The 27787-nt window shown below is 37.1% G+C and overlaps 2 protein-coding genes across 16 annotated transcripts in view; one reads left to right on the forward strand and one right to left on the reverse strand.

Annotated features, from left to right (window-relative positions):
• Positions 1 to 22631: 22631 nt before the first annotated feature.
• Positions 22632 to 24983, reverse strand: tmem107l (transmembrane protein 107 like). 3 transcript variants are annotated; one of them, XM_077218946.1, is made up of 6 exons: positions 24832 to 24983; positions 24604 to 24694; positions 24453 to 24520; positions 23458 to 23551; positions 23079 to 23178; positions 22632 to 22970 (listed from the first exon to the last, which is right to left on the reverse strand). In XM_077218946.1, exons 2-6 carry the CDS (start codon positions 24688 to 24690, stop codon positions 22966 to 22968), a joined length of 354 nt encoding a protein of 117 aa, XP_077075061.1. In that variant the 5' UTR covers positions 24691 to 24694; positions 24832 to 24983; the 3' UTR covers positions 22632 to 22965. The 3 variants fall into 3 exon arrangements, with proteins under 3 accessions (XP_077075061.1, XP_077075059.1, XP_077075060.1); XM_077218944.1 differs by having other exon boundaries at positions 23075 to 23178; XM_077218945.1 differs by having other exon boundaries at positions 23075 to 23178; positions 24796 to 24983.
• A 2352-nt stretch (positions 24984 to 27335) lies between these two features.
• Positions 27336 to 27787, forward strand: part of huwe1 (HECT, UBA and WWE domain containing E3 ubiquitin protein ligase 1) — a 63423-nt gene continuing 62971 nt past the window's right edge. For all 13 annotated transcript variants that reach the window (XM_077218093.1, XM_077218104.1, XM_077218102.1 and 10 more), the window contains exon 1: positions 27336 to 27423. The gene's annotated coding sequence lies outside the window, so the exon portion shown is untranslated. The remainder of the gene's footprint in view (positions 27424 to 27787) is intronic.

The following is a 27787-nucleotide window of genomic DNA, read 5'->3' on the forward strand; positions in this document are numbered from 1 at the left end:
CACCTCTATCACTAAATTGATGGAAAATAACAAGAAAAACACAAGTGTACTACACATGAACACATACAGATTCACTAATCATTACCAGAGACAAGATCCCATTGCTAGTATTGAGACATGGATTGTGCACATAGATCTACCCGTGTCACCAAGTAGGTGTGAAGAATGATTTATATGCTGTTATTTATGTAAAGTTTTGGATAATGAGACTACCACTGGGCAGTAAAAAGTAATTAGGACATGAATTAACACTCAGTTAAACAGGGAATATTGATGGAGTCTCCCGATTGGCCAAAGGAGCGGTGACCTGACCTCTCCCCTGGAGGAAAAGAGCGGATCTTGATCTAAAATATAACAGCCTATAGATCAGTGCCTTTGAGGGTTATGGTGGTGGAAAAAAATTAATAAAACATCACCAATTGCTGGAACAAAAGCCTTTTGGACTTTCTCTCTGTTTCAGGGATAAGGTATAATGAAGGAATGGGATTCATTGTGGTGTGTGTATGCAAAAACAGATGAAAAATAAATGTAGGGTATATATCTGAGTATTTCCTGAGTGTGTGAGAGAGAAAAGGTGTGAGAAGTTAAAGGTCAGGGACAGTGTCCGTTATGTGCACTGCAAAAAAAATAAAAAATTGCAATAAAATCATTTATCTAAATTTCATTATTTCAGTCATTTAATTATCTAAATTAATTATCTAATTTTCAACAAAAAAAAACATAAGATAACAGAAATAAAGATTACGTAAAGAAAAAGAACAATTCTGAATGTCTTAGGATCTCAAAATAAATGATCTAAATAAAAAAATATTCTAAAATAAAGTATGATTTAAGATATATTCTCTAAATACATTCTCAATATTTTATGCATTTTTGCTTGTAATGTAGTTTTAAAAAAAATATATATATATAAAGTTACATATATTTTTGTGGACTTTGTGGAGAAAGGGGGATGTTGTAGGTGTGTGTGTGTGTGTGTGTGTGTGTGTGTGTGTGTGTGTGTGTGTGTGTGTGTGTGTGTGTGTGTGTGTGTCTGTGTGTGTGTGTGTGTGTGTGTGTGTGTGTGTGTGTGTGTGTGTGTGTGTGTGTGTGTGTGTGTGTGTGTGTGTGTGTGTGTGTGTGTGTGTGTGTGTGTGTGTGTGTGTGTGTGTCTGTTTCATTAGACTCTGATCATGGTGCCTGATGCAGAGTGACAGTGTGTAGATTGAGTTGCACAGCCACTCTAATTCTCTCCATTAATAAGCATCGTTCCACACTGCCGTCCCGGACCACATTTATTAATCACAATTTGTCATCTGCCTTGCACTCCACCCCTTCTGTGTCTTTCTCAGCCCCTTCTCTCCCTCTCTCTCTCTCCATCCCTTTTGTACCTCCCTCTCTCTGTCCACTTATCCCTTGCTTTCCCTCTCTCAAACAGAGAGACATGGTCAAGCATGCTGAAAGTCTGCAGCTTCACGACTTGCTCTCTCGTTAAGTCCACATTCATCTTAGAGGACTCAGAGACTAATCCAAAGCATTTCGCTCAAATGTTAGCACGCCTTGTTATTTATTTGCAAAAGTCATCACCTCCGATCTAAAGGAGATGAGAGTGATAAAGGCCATGAATAAAAATAAAAGGTATTATCTTATATCTTTATCTTAAACAAGTATATATAGCATAATCGTTATCCCTCAGCTACTGTATACAGCAGCTGAAACACAAATAACAGCCTCTTACTTACATTTCACCCTGTACAAACTGCCTATCGGTTTTATTGGCTCAGAGGATTAACTAATTGGACTTGGTCTCATTACCCTGACACTCTGAATTCGAAGACTTGTCTCAAAGGTAATAAATCCATATACATGGGCAAATATCTGTCAGGCTGCATAAACCCAAACCTGAAGGAGGAGTAAAGTATCAGCTCTACAACATTACAACTCAACATAAAACAGCTGTGAATTATTAGAGGATTTAGGGGGTCGGACCTCCCAAATCAAATCTTTAACCCCCCCCAAAGGATGTCAAAATACACTGTTGGAGGATCTCGTTAGTATTAAATAGGTTTGATGCTACATATTACTTTAGGAATATTTCAATAAGACTTCATATAATCATATTTTTTTCTTTTTCACCTCCTGCTTAACTGACCTTTGCAAACAGAGGTAACCATAGTATATGCCGTTAAAGCACTTTCGGTTAGAGTCAGTATTATATTAGTAGTTATATAAATCATTACTTTACTTACTAGAAATGCATTTTACATCGGCTGATTATCTGTCAATATTTTTAAATAATAAAAAAATAAATGATAATGTATATGTAGCATTTTTTTGTAGGATCAATCATTCAGTAAAAACAGTAATACTGTGAAATATTATTATGATTTAAAATAACTGTTTTCCATTTTTAATATAATTTAAAATGTAATTATTCCTGTGATGGTAAAACTGAAATTTCAGTATCATTACTCCAGTCTTCAGTTTCACATGATCTTTCAGAAATCATTCTAATATTCCGATTTGCTGCTTATGAAACATTTTTAATTATTATCAATATTGAAACAGTTATTGATAATAACAGTTGTGCTGTTTAATATTTTGTGGAAATCGTTATACATTTTTTTCAGGATTCTTTGATGAATATAAAGTTCCAAAGAATAGCATTTTTTTTTTTATCATTTTGTAACATTATTAATTCCTTTAACATATCTTTTGATCAATTTAATAGGCTACATCCTTGTGAATAAAAGTATTCATTTCTTTAACAAAAGTCTTGTCCCCAAACTTTTGAACAGTTGTGTATACTGTATAAACATCAGCTTATCAGGCCTACAAAGATATCAAAGAAGGCAGATATCAAAAACCAGCTGAGACCATTGAAATGAAAGGGAATTCTAACAAAGAGCTTTTGCCCAGTATTGCAGACCTTCTTGGGCAGGGTCGGCAAATAATGACCTGAAAATTTATGTAAGCAGATGAAGATGTTTTACCATGATGAAGATGTTTTAAGAACCCGACCTCTGACGTCCCTTGGGCTTTATCTGGGTTTAGGATTTACAGCAACACTTTTAAGACTTTTACTATCAGAAGGACCTCTAGGTCAAATTCCTTCAATTCACCTTTAACGGGTAGTTTGTGCTGCACCGTTCATTTTAGTCTATAATATTAATGTACTTGTAGATTACAGCATTAGTTTAGTGATTTCTTTAAAAATTAGCATGTACTATTCTGTTTATGTCTGTTCAAGTGCAAGAAGATGCAAAAAAGGAATCATAATATGAATCACGCCTCTCTATGTGCGTTTCGCCTTTTTGTGTCTTTCGCCTCTTTAAAATGGTTTTAAATTCCTTGAATGTGTGAATTGGCAAGACAAAACAAGTGCAAATGATAAACTTTCACTCTATGATGGTTAAATTTTGCAATTAATCTGCAAATCACATGCGCGCTGAACAGTGGGGCCTGGTCCGTACGGATCGCGGATCGACTATGATTTGTTCTACCCCTAGCACTTTGCATGTTTAATAACTGTTCGGCCTAAGCTGTGTCAAATCCATAAGAAAGATGCATATGAATGATTTTTGCCACTTATCTCACGAGGCCGTTCTCATTGGCAGGCCACGCGCGGTGCATTAGTCAGATGGGGTGCTTTCATTACAGTACCTTGCCCTCCGTCTCCCCGCAGAGGCCTTGTGCTGTTTTTCTTAAGCAGCACCAGTGTTCGGAGTGGGAAAACCAAGCCGATTTTCATGTGCAAATGTCAGTCAGTCAGCTTCCAGCAATCACAGCCTCGACTCCTCCCGAGGCCCCGCGCGAGACGACGGCTGAATAATTTAGCAGCTCGGTGTCACTGCGCTCTGGGGTCACAACCTTCTAAAGTGATGACAGAGAGTGCTCCCCAAGTCCCTCCCATTCACTTCCATTACCACTTATTTACCACCCCCGAATCCAGGCAGAGAAAGCTCAAAGCCTCACGGGGGATGGAAATCAGCCGCACAGTCCAAGCAGTGTCATAACACGTAAAAAAATAAAAACACAACAACATTTTCACAAAGAATCCCTCAAGAGACTAGATGACACATCTATCCTTGTTTCACACACATACACTTACACATACACTTACACATACACATACACATACACATACACATACACATACACATACACATACACATACACATACACACACACACACACATACACAATAGCTGGATTGAGACCCAGGCTCACCTCTTCACAGAAAAAAAGGATAATTTTTGAAAATGAAATGAATTTTGCCTTAATTGCAATAAAAATGATTTTTAAAAAGAGCCGATTAAAAAAAAAGAGTTGACGTAGTCAAAGGGTTCAACTTTGAGGGAGGAGGGAAGGAGAGGGCAGACGAAGGGAAGGATTGATTTCTCCAGTGCTGCAGACACATTCTACCTTTCTATCAGTCACATTGAGACATTGTGTCATTCTGCGTGAGGACTCATCTTTCTTCTCAGCTCCAGATGTGACAGGAACATGACAAGGGTGCGTGGTCTGTGGGTGGAGGCAACCACACACACACAAACACACGTTCACAAAGTTCTTCTGAGTAAATTCTGAGACCTGACAAACCCTCTTTACAATAATATTATATTTCTTATTAGGAGAAAATATGTTGCAAAGAGAAAATCGATTGCAAATTTAAAAGGGGACCTATTCTTTTTACAAGATGTAATATAAGTCGCAGGTGTCCCCAGAATGTCTGTGACGTTTCAGCTCAAAATGCCCCACTGCTCATTTATTATAAGTGTTGTAAATGCCCATTTTGAGTTGAAGGAAAAACGCTGTTTTCGTGCATGTATCTTTAAATGCAAATGAGCTGCTGCTCACCGCCCTTATCCAGAATAGCACTGCCTTTACAGCTCGTGCCTTGGACACTCTGCCAAAAACTAACACGTTTGGTTTTTTTGATTATCATCTCTATCATGATCACGCTCATGTGAGATTGCAGTTCTTCGTAATCATGATGAAAGTTATCATTTGCCTGCGTTTTAAAGCCATATCAGATTAAACTTACAAGTTATACATTCAAATTTCAATAAATATAATTTTTTGTCGATCCAAATATTTAAATTAATGCAAATTATTTACTTCCACCCCGAGACAAAATCTATTTGCCTCTGCATTTTCAAGCATCATACACATTATATTCATATTTTCCACTGCAGTTAGCAGTTTGTATTTAAAGAAATGTCACAATACAAGAGTGTGGTTTGTTAACTGTGCCCTGGGATGTTCCCATGGAGATATCAATACCGTGAGCCCTCATTAGATCGCTTCCCTGTAAATGCATGAGAATCATGTTTCAGACTGTGAAATCCTTTCCTCAGTTTCACACCGATAGCCTCAATTCTTCAGCTTCTGTCACCCTCCACTCTTTACACCTGGTTGTACAGTGTGAATTTCTCTAAACACTAACATTAGCACACACAATGCATGAAAGGACTTTTAAATATATAACATCACCATAAACACCTAACTGCAGAGTTTCTTTTTTTTTTTTTTTACTTTTACAATCCACTTCCCTTCACTGATTTCTATGATTTGATGTCTATTCAATGTTCAACATTGAAGATATAATTGAAGATGTGTGTTTGCTCATCTACAATATTACTCTAAAAAGCAATTTTGCAATGCTTTACTGTATAGATTTATATGGATTAGCTACGTTTATGTTCAAACAAGCATGGACTAAGGTTCATTAGAAATGCATTACGGTATATTTTAGTTTACCATAAATACTTGCCTGTATTCAGCAGTAACTTTAACCATATTTCAGAAACAATAGAAGTTATGATTTATTTATTTTAATTAAATGTACTTACCAAAAGTAAAAAGACGTAAAGAGAGAAGGAAGAAAATGGACTAAGCTCTGAGTTTATGAATGAACCGTGTTTTGACTTCTGTACGCTGATATCTGAGCTAGATAAAGAGAACAAGGCAAAGGAAGGTGAAGGAGACATGAGTGATCTTTTTAAATTACCGAGAGCGATTATTTGGTGACTTATGGTTGCTTGCTGTCAGGGATTTCAGGATAAATTGAGGCAAACAAGAATTACACTTTCTCCCTTACCCTTCATCCATCTACCCCCCTTCTCTCTCTCTCTCTCTCTCTCTCTCTCTCTCTCTCTCTCTCTCTCTCTCTCTCTCTCTCTCTTCTCTTGCAAAGTTACGTGATTCACTAGCTTGTGATTCACTTTTTAATTCATGACCACTTGTCAAATCACAGTGCCATAAATATCTTTGTGTATTTGTCTGTTGATTTGTTTGAGTTTGCTTGTCTGTAGTGACCTCTGATTTTTTTTTTATATATTGTGAGGAAATTAAACTTATTATATAAAAATGTACAGTTTATTTATCGTAGGAAACATTATTTTAAACATTTGAGTGGACATGTTTTTTAATAGGCTAGAACTATGATATATCCTGAAAACTGATTTTATTGTGTGGCAAAATTATAAGCACAGCAGACCCAAAAACATTTGTTGAATGATATAACGTAGCCTATTAGTTCATCTTCCTTCTTTTTAACTCAATGTTGGCAGGCTGGATTGCTCCAGTCTAATTAACTTTCTTTGTTGCATAATATTTCTAATTCAGTAATCTGGCATCAGGATGGTGCTTGGTTTTGTGTAAATGGTGTCTGAATTATTCATCCGGTGCCGTCAGTATGAGAATAGTTAAGAGATGGGATGGCCAGGCCTCAGGGCATGAATTATTGATCATATCTGATTAAAGTTTGCCATTGATTAGTCCTTAGCTCCGAGTTGATAAAAAGACACACCTGTGTTTGCTTTGCTTTAGGGGTTTCTGTTCTGCCTTTCCATCACCTCTAAGTATTGTCAGTTTTGATTATGACAGTCTTTTTTAAACAGAGATTGTTAAAGAAAGAATTTAGCAAAACTGAAAATTATTTACCCACTTCCTTTCTTTTATCGAAAAAAGAGAGAGATTTTCAATCTCTGAGCAGGACTTTTCCATACAACAACAGTTCATAGTAACTACAGGTGACTACATAGTCACTATAGTGTGCTATACTCCACTCCAATTCATGAAGGATTCTTTCAGTTCTACTTGTGAACTGGATCAAATGGTTCATTAAAACAGAACCAGCTCAAATGAACAATTCAATTGCTAAATCAAATCCCTAGTGAGGCCTACATTTACATGCAACCAAATAAACGGTTAGTAATCTGATTGATGTCTCAATCTAATGGAAAAGCCATTGTGTAAACACCTCAATCAAGCCGATTGAGCTCGTTCTGGATGTAATTTGGAATTTGAAAAAAAATTCTTAACTGCATTCAAAAATACCTTTACGCACATGCCCAGTTTTTTATGTTTACATATTATTTTATTACTTATTGTAATGGTAGCCCCAGTGACATAATCACAGTGCTTTATGGTTCTGAATGCAGTGACTGAGCACTACACATGCACTGAAGTTTTGCACATGCAAAAAAATATGTGAACTGGATTGCAATATTTAATTTTCAGAATCTGAAATCAGATTTCATCAGGATTCATTCCGACTGACAAATATGAGTGCATGGAAAACATAGTCAGTCCTATTCGTAAACTGACCCAATAATCCAGTTTCAGTGATTCTTTAGTTAAAAACTCCTTGGAGGGGAAGATTCTTTCAAATTTGATAAAAAAATAGGATGAGTACATTTTTCAGGTAAACTATCCCTCTAAGGCGCCGCCACGTTCACACTGTCAGTCCAAATCCGATTATTTGTATCTGATTGAAATCTAAACTTATTGTTTGAAATCCGATCAGATTTAGCAAGTGTGAATGGCAAGAATTCACATGAAATTATTATTTTTTTCAAATTCGTTTCAAGCTACATCCATATGTGGTTTAAAATCCTATTCAAATCGCATTTCTGGAAATTCGTTTCCATCTGACCGCTCTGATCGAATTTTGCTTGGTTATGTGACTTTCTCAAGCCACGTAAAACGTAAACGTCAGACACTGTTATAGGACACATGCTGAAAGTCGCTGCAGAAATGTTGGTTTGTGAAGTGTGTTGGTTAGTATGTGTTGTTGCAAAGTGCCGTACGAGGAGAAAATGACAATATAATGAAGACATGTTTTGAAACCCGTGGATAAGACAGCTCGGAATAAAGCAGTGCATACCAGCCTCCTACGTTTCTCCCACTGCCTCAGAAGACATAGTAGCCCAGCGTGGTTACATTGTCATGTTGTAAATAAGACAACATCTGAATTGCAAACTCCTCCATGTTGCAGTTACGGTTGTCGGTTTACCTACCAACGCAACCTCATTGTCATAGAAACCAATGCAGGTAATCCGGAAAACGAAAGAGCGGCATGGACACACAAATCATATTGGACCAGCTGCGACACACAATGTGGACAGTCAATAATTTTAGATCAGATTCCAATTGGATATACAAATGACCAGATTTGGACTGACAGTGTGAACGTAGCCTAAGGGCTTTGTAAAGCATCTTACACTCTTCACATTTACTTTATGAGACCTGATCAGTAAAAAGTGTGTATTACAGCTGATCACAATTAGTTTCGAAACTAAGGACCACATGATTTCTAGCATTACTAATGCTTGTTATAGAGATTTGGACAGGTACATCTCCCCCACTGGCTAACTCCAGCTGGTTCTCCTACTGTCACTAACCTGCCAGCTCACCCTAAATAGGTGTCCTGCATGCAAATAGGAGCCTAACGCTAAGTGACACACTGATGGATATCCACGCTAATTCTGAGCCACTGAATGACTGTCACTTACACCAGAACATTTAGCCACCTCCTGTTCCATTTAATGTTTCCCAGTCTCTCATTCAACTCTGCTGTGAGATCACCCCTATCCGCTTGTAACCTTCAAAGCCCAACTAAGGATGGCACTTTGATCTGTCTTCCAGAGCTTAGGAATGAAATGCATGACAGAGAGGTGGTCGAGGAGTGAAAGAACGAGGGAGGGAGTGAGAGTGACAGGTAATGACAGTGGCTACATGCGCTGACCTTTAGAGCGATCACAGAAGCATGACGGCAAGGCTCAAGGTGACAGAGAGAAGAGGGAATTTGGGGGTGGCCGGAAGTTTGGGGCTGAGATGTGGGACTGCGTGCCTGAAATCAGTGCATTGTGAGTTGTTAAAGTGGGTAAGAACTGTTTGCACCAGTGTAGAACATAAAAGCATTTGTTCTGTTGCAAAACCTTGTGAGCTATCGATCTAGACAGCATTTTCAGTGTTCCAAACGTATGCTGACAACTAAGGCAGAATTTCCTAAACTTTTTGTATATACATCACCACAGCAAGCATAGTACCCTTTCATCAACACCAAACCAGATGGATTCATCTGAATCACTGTGATGTCATAGACATTAATTCAGCAATGATACCTGAGTTTCACTAACCTGAAGTAAATTTGCTTCATTCGGGAGTCGGGACAAATATTACTGAAAGAAATTATATCCTGCAGTTTAAGTGATTTGGTGTTAATTCAGTAATTCAATAAATGTATTGTGATTGTCAAAACATTTGGTAACTAAAAATACTTTTACTAGGTTTAGTGACAACATGTTACAATGTTTACATGGTGACTATAGGCTACTATTTTTATTATTGCTTGACACAAATTTCACGATTTCTACTCAATTCTTGTGATTTGATTCAGATCTTGATTCAACATCGAATCATTTTTGATACATATTAGGTAGATACATATGTTAATTTTTCTCAAGAAAAAAATCTCACCTAATGAGCCCTGTCAGCTGGTTTTATTATTAAAGGTTAAAAATAACAACTCAATTAAATATAATGAGGTTTTTTATTATAATAACAACGTTATTATATTTTAAAGATATAAGTAAAAATACAATAAATGTAATATAGTGCACATAGGCTATTTATCAAAATACTCCTCTCCTATAGCTTATTTTTCTAGCCATCGTGCTATGGTAATTAAATGGCTTTCCTGAGGTAAATGTAACGTTATGTGACATATTGTTCTCCAGCTGTTTTATTGACCTCTTTCCGAGGTTGTAAAAAACTAGCTAATTGAATCGATATTATGAATGAGGCATTCATTTCGGTAAGTACTAAAGTACCGCCATCTTTAGAATATTGTCTTTGAACTTCCGTTTTTGCAGTCGCTCCGTATATTTCTATGGCATCGCTGTCCAGGAGTAATTAGCTGGTGAAGTTGATTTACTTATTGTAGAGTTAACGAAAGTTATAATGAGCATTGTAATGTTTATCATAAGCATTATAAAGCATGTCTTAACAAATGGACCTTGGATTTTTTTTAAACGAGCCGTTCATTCATAACTACGCAAGATCGCTGTGAAAATACAGACCGGAAGTCAAATGACAACGAGCTCAGCGCTGAAAAGGGGCGTGGTGCCGAAGTTATGACGTCACTCTGTAGGCCAAAAACGCGGAAGTGAGTTAGCATTTTAGCACTTCCGGTTCCCTCGCCCTAAAGTCTATGGGTTTTTTGAATGGGTTTTTGCTAAATCGCCTGAAATAAGGTCTGTGGTTAACAAAGCCTCTAAATATTTTCCCGTTTTGATCTATGACATAAAACACCAGTTCTAACCTGCTTGTGGTTTTTTAAACTTTATTGTGTCTGCTTGTGTTTTTTTAAACTTTATATAGTCTACAAAATGTATACATTTTGGATTAACTTGTAAAGATTATCTTGATAGACAAAGCGTGTAAGGGTCACAACTCTTTGTTGAAAACAGATCTTACTTTTTGCGATTTTCCAAAAGTCTATGGGGAAAATTAATAGCTTTTCGATCGAGGGAACCCATGCGCCGCTAACTTCTGAGTTGTCCTACAAAGTGGCGTCATAACTTCGGCACTCTATACAACAGCATGGATTGCACTGTTTATGTACTACTGAACACATTGTTACACTAATTTATGATGTCTAAACTATGGAAAAAACACATGGAAGCTGCAAAATCATATAGAGAAGGACTTAGTAAAAAGGAAAGAGCGCAGAATTTTGACGAACTAAAGTTAATATGAGGTAAAGATCCGAACGAGCTAGCTTCTCTAGCCCTTAACGTTACTGCTATTCTTCCTTCTATTTCTTATCCCGACATAGGCTACGTTCAGATTGTCAGTCCAAAAAAGCACATGAAATCCGTTTCAAGCTACATCCATATGTGGTTTGAAATCCTATTCAAATCACATATCAGGAAAATCGCTTCAGTCTGAACGCTCTGATCGGATTTTGCGTGGTATGTGACTTTCTCACGCCACGTAAAATGTAAACGTCAGACGTTGTTATAAGGAACATGTTTAAAGTCGCTGCCGAAACAAAGCGGTGTTGTTGCACAGTGCTGGACAAGCAGAAAATAATTATTTTTGAAACCGGCGCAGATAAGAGCGCGGAAAAAAGCTGTGCATACCAGCCTCCTATAGTTCTTCAGCTCGAGACGCAGGAGTCCAGAGGGCGGCTACACTTTCTATGTTGTAAAATTTAAATAAGACAACATCTCTATTGCAAATGCAAACCCCTTCATCAATGCAACGTCATTGCCATATCGCCCAAAGAGCTGCATGAACACACAAATCGGATTCGAACAGTTGCGATACACAGTGTGGTCATCATTTTAGATCAGTTTCCAATCGGATACAAAGATAATCGGATTTGGACTGACAGTGTGAATGTAGCCATAGTTAACTACTTTACGTCAACATTTTAGCCATATCAACGCTTCATTTACACATGTGGCTAATGCTGTGCCTCTCTCAACCACAAAAGCCTTCTTTCATCCGATTTTGCACTCTTCTCTTTAACTTTTGGCAGTCTATAGAACTCTAAATGTTTTTTCCCGGTGTGACCAATTAGTACATACCAAAACACAACCATTTTTCAGCAGCAATAATCAGCCAAATATGCAAGTCCGTTCAGTTTAGTGGCATTGTTTACGTTCAGTGCCTCCAAAATGGCCGACTTCCGGATAGATGACGTGTGGTGAAAACCCTCTATTGTTAAATCGTGTTGTTTATTTATACTATTAGATGATCTGTTCACGTGCCTTTTTAACTGAGGCGCTATAATGTCACGTTACATTTACAAGCGCTAAAACGATGTATTGTATTAATTTTAATACAAAAATTAACAGAATCTGAGAGCTTAGAATTTGTTACATATCAAAATGAACCTTCTCTGTCTTGTCTGTCGGCGTCAGTGTCCTCCTTGCTTTGCGATTTTTCTCTGCGTGAGAAAATAGATGTGTGGCGTGAGAGCGTGTGACTCCAATTTCCTCCCAACTTCCTAAACGAATCTAAAGCACACACACACACACACAAAAAAAGTCTCTCCTCTGAAATCAGTCAACTCTGACTGCCTAAAATTAGCAGGCTCCAACTTTCAGTAACTAAGCCTCGACGTCTCCAGAGTAAACGGGCAAAAATCTGGGCAACAGTTGCTTACATTATTGCAGCATTAAGATGCACAAAATAAATCATCAATGATCAGTGATTGCAAGAGGACGATCACAGAGTGTGATAGTCTGGGACAAGAGTCGGATTCACAGGTAAAAGCGCAAGAAAACGATGATTCAGAAGAAAAAAGGAGCGCCAAAAAGGAGAGGAGACAGGGCTTGTCCAGCTGAAGTCCCTGGTGAGGTTTTAAGTCGCTTGGCCTCCTGTCAATTCTGACAGCCTCGAGCAAACACTCCCCTCCCCTGCTCTCTCCCCTCCAAAAAGCCCACCACCCCGCTCGGCCCAGGCCTCAACAGCAGCCCAGTTGTCTGACCGAGCCTATAGAGGTTTCAAAGGAGGACGGCTGGAATACTAAGAGAGCGAGCATAGATTTTCTGCTGAAATGAGGGGGGATGGGGTGGGGGGGGGGGTTGAGGAGGAGATTGAGCTTGGCTACCCACATCAAACTCTCCTCTTCTTTTTACTCTCTTTCTTCCTCTGCCTGCACTCTGGAGGGACCCTCTGTTTGTCAGCCAACCAGTCGAGCGTCTCTGCCTAACCCCATACCCCCGCCCCATTCTCTCTCTCTCTCTCTCTCTCTCTCTGCTTTAATCTGCCTTCACTCTTATATGGTTAGCGGAGGAAACAGCCTGTTGATAAAAGCAGTAACGAAAAGGGAGTGAGAGACAATGCTTTGTGAGACGTGATGGAAGTTAAAGTCCTTAACTGAGTGAGCAGGTCTGCTGCTTTGCTCTGCAGAAAGAGAAACGGGTGCAACTAATTGCACCAAAGAGACGTTCCTAATAAGACAGACAAAGGGTGTGTAGAATTCCAATGAGATGGATAGAGAGCATGTGAGTAAGGGGATGAGGAAGTAACCTGTGATAAATGTACAGTATTCGAATTTTTTTTTTTTTAGAACTAAGAATCTTTTCTTGATATAAGAGGTATCCATCCGATTTTTGGTCTAAAACGATATATCTTTCTCTAAAAACTTAAAATCAACAGGAAACAGCATTCTCAACCCATTTTTTTTAATAATGTGACGTTTTTCTCACTGAAACAGGATATTTAATGAAAAAAGGGATTGATTGAATTGTGAAAAGGTGATGTCAGACAAAAAGGAAAGGCACTTCGGAGGCAGAGGGAGTTATTCGATTTTAGTGAAAATTGGTGAAGAAAAATTACTAAGGAAAACATTTCTTTAATTAGAATAACATAAGCTATGAATCGTTCATAATAAGATTATGAGTATTATGAATAAAACCAAATGTAGTAGGAAAGTAAATCGATTTTGATTTGATGTTGACTTTAAGGTGTTAATTTTATATCTTGTGAGGCTGCATAATGACATTGTCCTGTCACATGCTCATTCTCGTCTTTTTCCCTGATCCTTCTTTATTTCAGGTTCTTTATGGTTTCCTGCACCTGTATACGTCCCCTCTCTCTCGTGCCCTGCGTGAGCGTAAATGTGAATACCAATGCATGAGTACATACACACAGTGAATTATGGATCCTCACGGCTCTAAGACTCTGAGGTAATGCTTCAATGCCACTCCTCATTTATCTCTAATCAATGTAATACATGCTCAGAATCAACTGAAATCAAACCCTCTGTTTTGTTTTGAGCATTCAGAAGTTCAAAGATTTACCGCCCACTGTCTTAAAAGTAAATGTTTAGTGTTCATCCAAAATGAGTTGAAATCAGACAGATAAATGAACTGCAAATGTTTCAGCCCAATTCTTCTGAATATAGTTTATATATATATATATATATATATATATATATATATATATATATATATATATATATATATAAAGAGATAACACTCTATATGAGTGTTATTTCTGCATATATGTATATTTTTGTATACAGCATATAATTGTCTATAATTTGTGGAGAAGCATTCAAGTAGTAGTACAGATTTTTATTGTACTTTGTACATGGTACTTGTACATATGACAATAAATGACTTTGACTTTACATTATAGAAGGGGGTCAATGAAAAGGTGATCATAATGTTTAGGGGTCCTTGGCTTTGAGAAGATTGAAAATCCTTTGATTAAGCTATTGTTGTTCCTATGGGCTCCACATTTAAATCTCTTCACAAACAGTCTTTATCGAGTAAGGAAATTTGACAGTTTGTAAAGATGTTTGCTTCATTATTATGAAGGCAACAAGGGAACAGTCATTCTTATAAAGAAACCTTAGCTGCACGATCGAGGGCCGATATTAGACATGAATTTCAAAATGGGCCATTGGAATTCTGTCATGGTTTGATAATCCACAGAACCGCCTTACTTGACCCTCGTCCTCGAGGGCGGGAGTGCCTTAAGATTTTTCCTCCGGCAAATCTGCGCACCACTGAGATCAATCAATAGTAATTTGGATACAGCTCATCTAGCTGAATCTCTTTTACATGCAGTATTGCCGTTCTGGAGGTGTGATACAGCGGCGTGGGGGGTTTTATCCAAGAGACGGTGCGAATGGAAGGGGAAGACCCAGAGCCTGTGCTCCTCGTTGACTTTAAGATCACATAGACTTTGATCTTCCTAACACTTTGCGTTTAAAAGATTCATATTCAAATCTGCTCCTGTGGGCCCTCTCTCCCCATCTGTCTCAGTGTTTCTCTGACAGGTTCTGCGGAAATCCCAGGCACATGCTTCCAACCTCCACCTTGCTTTCACTCGCCTTCTCCAACCCAGCAACCCTCATGTCGATCTCTCTCTCTCTCTCTCTCTCTCTCTCATCCACACTCTCAGAAGCTGCGGGCTGTGTCCAGTCGCCCACTGCTCGCCCCACGCGCGTGTGTGGGGGGGATTAGAGGGGAGAGTGGGCCTCGATCGATTTCTGGAGCTGTTGACAAGTCAGGTCTCAGCTCTGCCTGTTTACAGCACATTCGCAGCAAGCCTTCCCACTTTGAGCAATATCAGACAAATTGTTTGTTGTGAGTGCACGTAGGCCATGCTATAGTGTTTGCTTTTGCTCTGAGGCATCCGAGTGTGTTTTCTCATTTAAAATCAGTTCTCTAAGGTTTATGAATATTACAGTATGCTTCAGATTGGTTATTTTACCTCTAATTGTGGCCGGTAAATGCCTTCTGTGTGGTACCCGTGAGAATACCCTTGAGTTTTAATCATGGTTATTTGCCCATTTGTGATGTGTGGGGGGTTTATGTGTACGCGAGCATGCTGACAGATTGGATTGGCATGCTTTCTGAGGGTTATTTTAGCAAATGCAGTGCATCTGGAGGGAGGCATCACCCAACTGTAGCAGGTGGATCGTGACGATGTGTCGGGTTTAACCCGATTCATCCTCGAGCGCGCCACACTTGCGACCTGCTTCCATACAAATACCCCCCCCCCCCCCCCCCCAAAAAACAAACACACACCCCATTGTTTGAAGTGCCACAGCACTGAGACGTCACCCGGACCATTTGGTGAAGATTAGAACTGACAATGTAGCTTCCCCCTCTGCCTTGATCAATCATCCAGTCAGCAGATCAGATCTAATTCGAACTGAACGCTGTTGGCTGGAGTGAGTTGTTTGCACCCTTCATCGTGGCAAAGGGACTTTGTTGTAAAAAGATTGTCTTTGCATGTACTAATTAAGGACATTTAATCTTTTAAAGGGATAGTACACTCAAAAATTAAATAAAAATGTTGGTTCAAACCTGTATGAGCACAAAGCAAGATATTTTGAAGAATATTGGGTTCCAAACAATATTGGACCTCATTGACTTTCATTGTAAAAAAAACACAAAAAAAACATGGAGACTTTTTTTTTTTTTACCGAAGAAATAATGCAGGTTTGGAGCAACATGAGGGTGAGTAATGACAAAATGCTCATTTTGGGGTAGGCCTCTCTTTAAGGGGTACAGTATCTCTTTTGCTTTGTTTTATAGTCCCTATTATTCATGGTCCCTCGGTAAACGTAATTAAAATGCGGTGACAGATTAAAGGGAATCTTCGCAAGAAGACCTTTTGGCATTCATCAGCTCATAGCTAATTTGTGTCTGAAAATTAGCTGGACCACAGGATAAAAAGACCAGCCTTTTATTTCTACTATAAAATGTTCTCATCCCCTCGGGCAGTGTATTCATTTCTCCTCGCACATTCTTGCGGCTCGTCCCTGGAGCTTACATGTGAAGTGCATTTGATTGTGATGTGCTCTGATTACCTTTATCAAAGACGCAATGATTCCACCATTGCAAACTTGCTTCTGAATAGTCTGCAGTTGTGACCACCTTTGCTAGGGGAGTGTTTTTTTCATAAGGAATTTTAAAAAACCTTAAATAAATAGTTCAAACCAAATCATGAATGAATCTGACATGAGTCACATAATTAAAACCTTTTTATCTGAAGGTATGAAATACCTTTATGAGAAATTATTACCTTTCCCATGAGGCATTGTGAACGACATTATACATCTGTGCATTATTGGTGGAGATTTTTCAGTACTCTTTTTGCAAGTCACTGAACCATTTACTCAAACGATTCGTCCAAAACGCTGATTCATTCAATACTGATGTCACTAATAATATATATATATATACTACACACAGACAAATATTTTGATTACAATAGGTTATTGAAATGGATACTTTGTCAATTTTCAGCCAATGACAATATAGTTCCAAAAAAAACACAATATATTATATTATTATATTATCTCATGAAATAATAAAATATCATGACATTGTTTAAATAACATGGCATATAACGCACTCCAGTTCTCATCCTTCGGAGATCATGATAGTTTATACTTGATAGGTTTATACATTTTTGTTAAAAAAAATCAATTTCTCTATGAAGAAAATGTATTACTCTGTTTTGTTCTGTACTTTCTTGAGTACTGTGCTGCATCCATTACTTTGTTGCGTTCGCTCTCGTCTCAGACAGGAGAGTATCACTGAGGCCTGGCTTTATTCAGACACAGTTCTGCGGCTCCAACATCACTGGAGCTTTTGGAATGGCTTCTGTCCTTTGCTTTCAAAATCCTCCAGCACAGGTTCAGAATAGTTAATGCATTTGGGCGGAGTGGAAAAAAAAACAAGTTCTCTCTGCCTCTTAGTGTCCATCATGTGTCATGGCCGCTCTTGGGTTTTGTGTTCTGTCTGCTGAATCTCCTGCTCCAGCGCTTGCTGACTGTTGCCTCTCTGTCCCTCAGAGGCAGAATGCTCCACAGCCTTCTCTCTCAGTCCAGTTGAGTCCTGTTTTTCTCCTGAAACCTAACACACCTCTGTTTTGTTGTCTCTCCTCACTCTCACGCCGGGCTCAGGTGTGTTTGAATGGCATCTGTCCAGATCAGATGCATCCTAAGGCGTTTGGACAAGAGACAGGCAGCATGACCTGAAGAATCCTTATCCTTTGTTTATGTTGAATAGAGTTTGTTTTTGGCTAAAATGCCCTTCTGTTTGTATGGAAATCAATATTTAATAACTCTATATTTATTGAGAAAACTATAATGATATTAGCATCCAGCGAACAAATAAGATTCTGTTTATTAAAGAGCTGCAGTTATGTTGTCTGCCACTTTAAATGATTGAGCGCATTAAAGTCAAGTGGTTTCCGATTGGCTGTTAATGTCTTTTCATTCTGAAAATGATTCCAATATTGTCGTTCCTTTGCGTTGTTAGTTGTAACTTTGCTATTCTCATAGAATTACACTGAACAAGTTTTACAGATAATTTGAGTATGTTTTACAAGAAAATACTATTTCAGCTTTTCCACTTAAAAATTTACATTTAATTGAATGTGAACTTGCCGTTTCTTTGTAATTGTTTGTGAAATTTACAAGCAATTTCTGAGTGAAAATTGTTTCAACCAATATTTTTCCAATGATTGGCAAAACTTTAAAATTACAGTTATCATTTAGTTATAAGTCTCGGTGTGGGTTAGGCCTGTGTGTACGAGCCATGAGGCAGAGTGGGTTTCATGCGGTTCTTTAAACCGAAAAGTTTGATTTATAGGGCTAATTGTGACATGTCAGAATTTGATATTTTTTATTTTGTATTATGTTTGGTTATCGTTTCCAATTTTTATGTTTCATGAAATGCGATGAATGCCACTTTAACATTTTAAATAGACTTTTGTTTATGTTAGATAATATTTAATATTTTTTATTCTTCTCAAATTACTTTTGAATCAATAGCAAATTCTCTGTAAAATTGTCAAAAAAGTGTGTTCAGTAGATTGTTGTATTCACCTTTTTTAACACATTATAACTTTAAATGTGTTGAGACTCCCTTTCTGTCTCATCCGTTTCCAGTTATTTTAGCTGTACAAAAATTACTTCCACACTGAAAAATTAGGTGGATATGTCTACACAGAAACTGACAACATTAAAAAAAAATCCTTTTACAAACTCAGTGTATGCTTGCTTATTAATATTACTGTTTGACATGCACTTGCTGCAGAGTTTGTCCGCTCTCATGAAACATTTCCCATTCAGCCTTAAATTCAATCCAGTACACTCTGGGCTCCATAATAAAACATGCATTTAGCTTCCAGGCTTGCCCTTAATGTTATGCCATGGCTGACATTAAAATGGACACATTTGATATCTCTGGCTTGTTTGATTACCATGGGAACCCGCAAATTCAGACTAGCCCCAAAACAACCACAGGCTGATGAAGACAAATGTGCAAACCTAGGTTGGCAGAATTGCTTTCTCTGTGAGTGTGATCGGCCACGCTCGAGAAGGCGGAACCAAGAGTTGTGATTTATCGTTTCGTGTTGTCCCTAGACCACCACTGTCTGCTGCCTCTCCATGCCTTAATTACCCCAACCGTGTTTATTAGAATAGTCACACTACCTATAATACATCATTGGCGCTGAGGGGAGCGGGACAGGAGATGCACCTCTCTGTGTGGTCTTCATATGCAAGCAGAGCAGCTATTTTGCTAGCTACATGAATTATCAGGCATTAAAGGTAACGGGTATGTTGTGTAACTTAATTGGTTGAGCGTAGATCTAGCAAGGGTATGCGTTCACTTCAAGGAACACATACAGAAAAAAACTGCACTGTAAGTTGCAGGAAAAAGGATACACACACACACACACACACACACACACACACACACACACACACACACACACACACACACACACACACACACACACACATATATATATATATATATATATATATATATATATATATATATATATGTGTGCAGTATATAATATGGGTGTTATGTTACTCTGTATAAACGGAAACTAGTCATTTTATTGAGATTTCTTTTTGTTTACCTTTTTAATGTTAAATATACCCTCAGTAATAAAAATGAACCATAAAGTAGACCTAAGTTAAACAGTCTAAATGAGGAGGTGAGTATTTTAACAGCATTATTTTAACATTATTATGGACGTTATGATGACGTCTCATCTACTCAAATTGCCACAAATTATCTGCTAAATGTCACTAATGATGGAGGTGAACTTTTATATGCAAGTATCAAAATCTGAAGTGCAGCTTATGTAGTTTTTTAAAGAAATGATTTGTCACAGATTTGGCAGTCAACAGATGTCTCACATAAAGCTAGTTAACATTTAAAAAGTAGAGTTCAAATAGACAGATCTCTCCTTGCCATATAAATGCTAATTAGTGTTAAGAATGCAAAGAAGCATACCATTAACATATATACTAGCGCCCTCTACTGTCCATTTCTTGGTAGTGACATAGAGACAGCTCTACTGGTTGAATAGACCAGAAAGACAAGCCTCTTGACTACGCATGTTCAGTTTAAAGTTCACAATGGTAAGTCTCTTAAAACCTATTTTACACCCTGCTATTTATAATAGCTTGCTGTAAAATCCCCCACAAAACGGCAATTAATAACCATCACAGTGTTTCTTTGAAGATGTTGATTTACAAAGCATCTCTATTTCCATCTCTTTTACTTTTCTTTAGATCACTTATGCAATACAACTGGAGGGTGATACCAATACACTATAAAAGTATAGTGGTGTGCACAGTCTTAATAGTCCCTGAAGGAGAAGGCATAAGGTCCCGGCACAGTCCCCTGAAATGGCGTTTTTTGTCAAGATGCACCTTCCATTTAGTTTTAATTATCTAGCCAGAGGTCACTGATGTTGTTGGTGTCTAGTTGACACTAATTGGCCTAGGGTGAAGAGAGCTTTCGCTATGCGACAGACAGCAAAGGGGTCAGGCGATGAGGTGGGTCGTGGCAAACGGAGACAAGGACGAAAATAACGATGGGGAGCAAAGCGTGCTGATAATATGTGAGGAGACAGTTGCATGAGCTGCCGAGGAAATAGGGCTGTGTACACACAGAGAGTGGAGCTCATTAAAGACAGGCCGATGCAGCGTCTTGGCTGAAGTTGCCTTATTGATTGCTATGGTTTATTTAAGTTAGGACGAGTGGTTGGATTATTTAGAGGATATGAAGGAAGTTTCTTGGAAATGGAGGTATTGATTTTGTCTAAGGAAATCAGGGTACATGAATAGCCGCCACCAGAGCAGAAAGGAAGAGCTGGGGTTTCTTTTAAAGACATAGTGAGACGGTTCTCAGCTTCCATTTCAAGTCAACATATTTTCAGTAACCTTAAATTAACCAATTACTTTAATCAATTTGTATTTATTGGAGTGTCTAAATTTAATTTTAAATAAAGGGTCCTTTAGTAATATTATTTTTGCAATAAATTTTTTTTTTTTTAAATACATTTAAAATTGGTTATTAAAATGAATTTTAAAAAGGCATATATAATGACATATATAATAGATTCAACAAGTTGCGAAACATTCCTCAGTTCCTGATTTGTCGGCTAAATCCCTAAAGTGCTCTATTGGATTGAAATATGGTGACTGTAGATTGAAATATGGTGACTGTGAAGGCCATTTGAGTGTAGTGAACTCACTGTCATGTTCAAGAAAACCAGTTTGAGATGATTTAAGCTTTATGACATGGTGTGTTATCCTGCTGGAAGAAGCCATCAGAAGATGAGTACACTGTGGTCATGAAGGGATGGACATGGTCAGCGTCAATACTCAGGTTGTGGCGTATAAACGATGCTCAGTTTGTAAACCCTATGGTTGTGCGTGAAAATCCCAGAAGATCAGCGGCTTCTGAAATACGTCTGGCACCAACAACCATGTTCTTATATAAATATTCTTTATATAAGAAATAACACACACACACACACACATATATATATATATATATGTGTGTGTGTGTGTTAATATATAAAAAATGTTGTTTATAGATGGCTGGATAACTGCAATGCTGTACCGTAGCAATGAGTACTGTGCTAAAACTGAAGAGTTTGCTGTTTATTTGGATAGTGTGAATATCTTGTGTTATTCTAGGCACGGTTTATTTGTGTGTTTTCATCCATCTTAATGAAAGAGTGTGTGCAGTCCAGCTGAAGTCAGCTATGCTCAGTTCACCTCGTACCTCGCAGGCTCAGACTCATCATTCCTGTGAAGGACTAACTTCTCTTGGCAGTCCTACAGCATATCAACAAACACCTTGATGTTTGCTAAGAACATACAGTACATTTCAGGCTTATGGAATACATCGTGTAGTTATCTGGATTCAAATAAAATTCTCTGTGTTGCACTTTTCTCTTTTTACTGCTGTTTTTTTCAATCATATATAGGTTTTAACTTTTAAAAAGGATTATTTTAAACTAAAATTAATTGTGCAGCAAGTATAGTATACAGACTGGCAATTATGCTTAAAATAAGTTTTCTCCAGAAACTTTATCCATTATAGGAAGGCATATAAAAATATCACATAAATATTTTGTGATATATCTTATCGATATATAAATATCTTGAAATTGCCTTTATGTCCCTTGAATTACAGTTTTGCTTCATCTGTTATTGAAGTGGTAAATAAAAATGGTAACTTGTTAAAGTTACAGTGTACAGGTATATGTATCTTGTGACTCAAGCAGATAGTTGGTTAGGAGTTGCACCCCTTCACTTCCATATCAACATATCATGATCTCAGTGTCACATTCAGCGTTCACTCACAAGAACAAAATAAGGTTATACAGGTCATACAGGTTTAGAATAACATGAGGTTGAGTAATGATGACAGAATTAGAATTTTTTTATTAACCTAAGCATCTATGCATTTGGGGAATGCACCTAGTATACTGTAAATTATATAAGTATAATATAATTATATAATATAATATAACCCCTAACCCATCTTGTACCAATTTTGAACAGGTTTTATGAGTAAACATGTTGTGTAATCTACTCAAAAATGTGAAGCATGAACAGACCTAGTTAGTCATCAGTTGTATCAAAATAAAATAAAAATATTAATTCATTACAATGAGTACAACATATTATATAAAAAAATAAAGTACTTTTTTAGAAACACTAGTTTATTGTGCCAATGAATGTTATTCTGAATTCAGGTGATTCTGGTACTTCGGTGATGGAAGGACAATATCTGACTCGCCAGAATCTGGAGGGCAGAGACACTCAAAGAGGCTTCCTCTTAAATCCAAACACTACAAAAAAGATGATCATCTCATATAGTGCAGGAATCACACTAAAACATAGAGAGGAACATGATTACAAAATGTTTTCAAAGAAAATTCATTAATAAGTCCATTCATATTCACATTTTTGTCAGTTAATTATTTACTGACTGACCTACAGAAGCTAAAGATCCACCAGTAGCTGGTGCAGGTCCATTGCTCAAACAAGAAGAAGGCCAAAGCCACAGAGCCACTGGCGTGACATCCAATAGCTGCAAAGTGACAGTTAAGTGAAATTCTGTACCAGTGTGAGAGCAATAACATTCACACCTAAAAATGACTAATTGCTATCATTGCAAATGTCATTTTACCAGTGGCATGATCAAACATGAACATCTCATTGTTTTGAAATGTACTGCATTAGTTTTTACACTGCTCTTGGATAATAAAAGTAAAGCTATCCATCTCAAGAGGACAACTAAGCCTGCTTTGCTGTGTCATAACGTCTACTTGTAGAGCCTGTGGTGATGATGTGCTACTGGTAAGGATATACAGAAGAGCTTGATTATTGTTGAACATAGAGACTCCACAGAGGAACCCAACCAGCTCGATGGCAAACAGGCCCAGGGTTACGGATAATGCCACCACAAGCCTGCTCTCCAAAATGAATGATTAGGAAGATCAATGAGCAATTTACTATGCATATACAGTACATATTATGAAGTAAATAACATGATGACGGTCATTCTGTGTTCAGAGATAACTTAGTATATATATATATATATATATATATATATATATATATATATATATATATATATATATATATATATATATATATATATCAGTTCAAAGGTTGGGGAAATTATTTTAAAGAAATTAATAGGTTTATTCAGCAAGGCTGCATTAAATTGAACAAAGTGACAGTAAAAGATTTTTATATTGTTACAAAAGAAAAACTATTTAAAAAAAATACTGATCTTTTGAAGTTTCTATTTAAAAAACAATTATCACGATTTCCACAAAAATTAAGCAGCACAATTGTTTTCAATATTGATAATAATAAGAAATGTTTCCTATGCATCAAATCAGTATATTAGAATGATTTCTGAAGGATCATGAGACTGAAGACTGGAGTAATGATGCTGAAAATTCAGCTTTGCCATCACAGGAGTACATTTAATTTAAAACAAAATTACAGCAGAAAACAGCTAAATTGTTTCAATTGTAATAATATTTCACAATATTACTGATTTACTGTATTTTGATCAAATAAATGCAACCTTGGTGATCATAAGACACTTCTTTCAAAAACGTTTGAACGGTATAGTGTGAATGTTTAAGTCTAACTAAAAGACTGAAATTATTGAAGAAAAAAAGAAAGAAATGTCTGCATGGCATACTGATTCTTTATATATTTTAAAAAAAAGTATTAAAGCAATTTAAAAAAAATGTTAAACTAGATTTTTACTTTTTTATCATCATATTCATTTGTCATTGGCCCACACACTTTGATGAGCAATACTGTACATAAACGAGACATTTGTTCTCACCGTGTGTCCTCTAACCTGTATTCTTCATTCGTGTAGTCTAGTGGGAGGCAAGCTCTGACACTGTTCTCCTGTGGGATAGTTCAACTCTTAAGGCCTGATTGCAATGATATACAGTGATAAAATAATGATTAAACACACGAGAAGTTCTTACCCGCGACCAGAATATGATGATGACTATTACAAGGTGCGCGATGAGAGTCAGGAAACGGGCTGGAACCAGACTGCTTAACACCGACATTGAACTAGACAGAAGAATACGACATCATGTGTGATTAACCTAAAAAATGAACACTAAAGGCTTATTCGTCTTGTAAATTAGCGGTAAAGTTAGCCTATAACGTACAGAAAACGTGTGACTTCTAACCGCGGATATACGTACCAGTTTCTAAGGTGTTAACACCTCCTAAGATAGTTCAGTTGGTGAGCAAAAAGTAAACGTGCGACAAAGCAGAACCTCTATTCAACGCTTCTAGGCATCTGTTATACTGACTTACAAAAGCTGTGGACGGTTCTCCTTCGCATAGCTTCAGGTTGCTATATGGGTTGCTACAACAACACTCTTCTTTTTGTTTATTAGCGGTTGGCAAACCAGCTTTTATGTGCATTATCGCCACCAACTGAACAGGAGTGTGGTACAGCAATGCGGAAGAACTACCCTGACACAAAATAATAATAAAAAATAAAATATATAAATTAAATAATTACTTATTCAATTACTTAATTCCATAGTCTACGCCGTATACCCACTAGGAAAAGTCAAGGATTTCCGTATATCCAATTAAAAAAGCGTGAGGATTCGTAACAACATCGTTTTGTGACAGAATTTACAAACTTTCATTCATAAATTCACCCCGTCTGTGTTTGCGCAGCGACACGGATCGAATCGCGGAATCCAGTCATAAATGTAACAGCCTGTAAAGCGGAACGTCACGGAATTTGGCCATTTTTAATGAATAAGTCAAAAGTAGGGATGTACAATTAATCAAATCAAGATATGTACTAGTGTCTATGAATATTAAAGCTCAAAAAGACTGCTATTGAAATAAACTGCATATTCTACGTGTCTCTTTGAATGAGCGCTCAATGTGTGTAGACTACTACACACTGAAGCGCGCGTGTGACAGTCTCGTGGTGTTTTCAGCGTCTATGAGAAGGACAAGCACACATTTGAACTCCATCGCAGAGCTTTTATGAGAGTCACTTCACAAGAATTTTACCATTTAATTTGATAAAACTACCGTCATTCATTCGTATCACTCACAAACATTAAAGTCTTCATGACAACCTGTCAAAATAAAAGTTTGGTATAACTTGAAGAACATATAACAGAAATATATTACTATTGTACAGTAGAGTATACTACAAGTAGGCATAATAATAATAATAATAATAATAATAATAATAATAATAATAATAATAATAATAATAATAATAATAATTTATTAAAACACAGAAAGAAACTCAAATATCTTTATTACAACCCACCAAAATAAAAGTTTGTAGAGAGGGGGGTGGGGGTGGGTATATCACAGTATACTTACAAAAAACTACACTACACTACTGTATATGATCTTGTTGCGTTTATATATTGCAAAATCTCATCTTTCATCATACATTTTCTTGCCTTTAATGACGTCTAGCTTTTTCCTGCAATTTTAGCAAAACTCGTCTTTCATTTTCATACTCTGTACAATATAATATAATATGTTCAATTGCCTCTTCTACATTACAATGACTGCACAACCCATTATGATGCTTTTAAATATATATAAAAAATTTTACAATTTTTTTCAATACTACATAAATGTCTTCCCACATTTCCTTCCATATATTATTTGTAGTGTTTCTAATAATTGCCTTGGTTTCAGATTTGCTGGATTTTTTCATGAGAACTGTGATTTCAACATTATTGCATTTTAATTCGTTTTTTGTTTATCCACTATCTCATGTGCATGAATCCTAAACACTGTTCTTCTATTTGGCTAAAAAAAGAAAGAAAAAAAGAAGATCTAACAGATTTATGCTGACACCTATTGGCAGGAGTCGCTCTCTGACAGTGGTTCTCAACGGGGTCCTTTGTAAACTTTCAAAGGGGACAAAAATGTCTTAAAATTATTTAAAATAAATTACATTTACATAAAATAATCATATCTAATTTTTGAATATGCATAATTTTTTAAGCTTGAGAAAAAATCTGGCATATTACATGCGCTGCTGAGATCTTTTTCACGGCAACATAAAATTCTGGCAAAGAAAACTATTTTTTTAAACGTGTCCCCTCAACAACCGTCAGTGAACAAGGTGGCATTGAAAATTTCTTAAGAGAATCATGATTTGGTAGGCTTTATTTACAGACCTATTTTCTGGAAATCGTGATAAAAAAAAACATCTGTTAGAATTCTGTCAGAATTTTTGCAGAAATACAAGATAGAATGCATTCACTGCTAGCCTATATCTGTTGGGATCCAAATATCAACTTTGACAATGGAGACAATGGAAAGTTATAAAAATGTAGATATATTGGCTAGCTCTAATACAAATGCAAGATCGTTTTATGAAGATTTTTAGACAATGGTGGCAAATACTTTTGCCATTTGGGCTTCAGGTTATAGAAATGAAAAGAATGGGCAAACACACCTTATTTCCAATTTAATCACCTGCATTATTGTTTCTTGTTTGTTGCATCTGTTTTCCTTCTTGGACAGTGCTTTTTGGGTACCTGAAGTGTCAAGAGGAGCACAAAGGGAGCCGTGTACGACCAAAATGTATTATTATTCAGACATATATTTAATTATACTGAATACTGATCATATTTTGTATCGTTATGTATAGCAGCAGATCACTGAAGGGGCTGGTCTGTGTGTCTACAGCAGGCTACTATTGGAGCAGAGGAAGCCAACTGAAATATCGCGAGATCTACATCCCCACTCGCTGCTGTAAGATGGAGAAGTTATGTTGAGGCGCAATCGAGGTAAGAGCTTAAATAAGTCTTTGTCTGTTTGGTGGAGACGTCTGTGGCTGACTATACATGACCGTTAAGAGTAACCGACGGGTTTGCTAGCGAACTGTACGGGTATACTGTCATTAAAATTAGTGTTTTTGATGCAAAGATCGGACACTTTGCTAATATAAACCGCCATTTTTAATTTGCGGTCGGACTAGCATTGTGGTGTGTTGAATGCTCGCGCGATGTGTGCGCGCGCATAGATAGACTGAAATCTGTTTACACTCTGTAGGTAGAATCTCTAAAATTAAATATGATACTCGTGCGTGCGTTTAAATGATGTGAAATTGGCGAGTAATGTCATATATGAGTCTATCAGTGGATCACGACG

The sequence above is a fragment of the Siphateles boraxobius genome, unplaced genomic scaffold (assembly GCF_051911475.1).
Source record: "Siphateles boraxobius isolate OS27281-9 unplaced genomic scaffold, OSU_SipBor_1 77, whole genome shotgun sequence".
NCBI lineage: Eukaryota > Metazoa > Chordata > Actinopteri > Cypriniformes > Leuciscidae > Siphateles > Siphateles boraxobius.

Excerpts from the sequence above, each read along its gene's own strand:
- tmem107l (XM_077218944.1), bottom strand. The coding sequence starts at position 24,690 with ATGTCGGTGTTAAGCAGTCTGGTTCCAGCCCGTTTCCTGACTCTCATC. Across the intron at positions 23,552-24,452 it reads TACAGGTTAGAGGACACACG|GCTTGTGGTGGCATTATCCG; the intron begins GTGAGAACAAAT and ends TTTGGAGAGCAG. Across the intron at positions 22,971-23,074 it reads TGGATCTTTAGCTTCTGTAG|TGTGATTCCTGCACTATATG; the intron begins GTCAGTCAGTAA and ends TCTATGTTTTAG.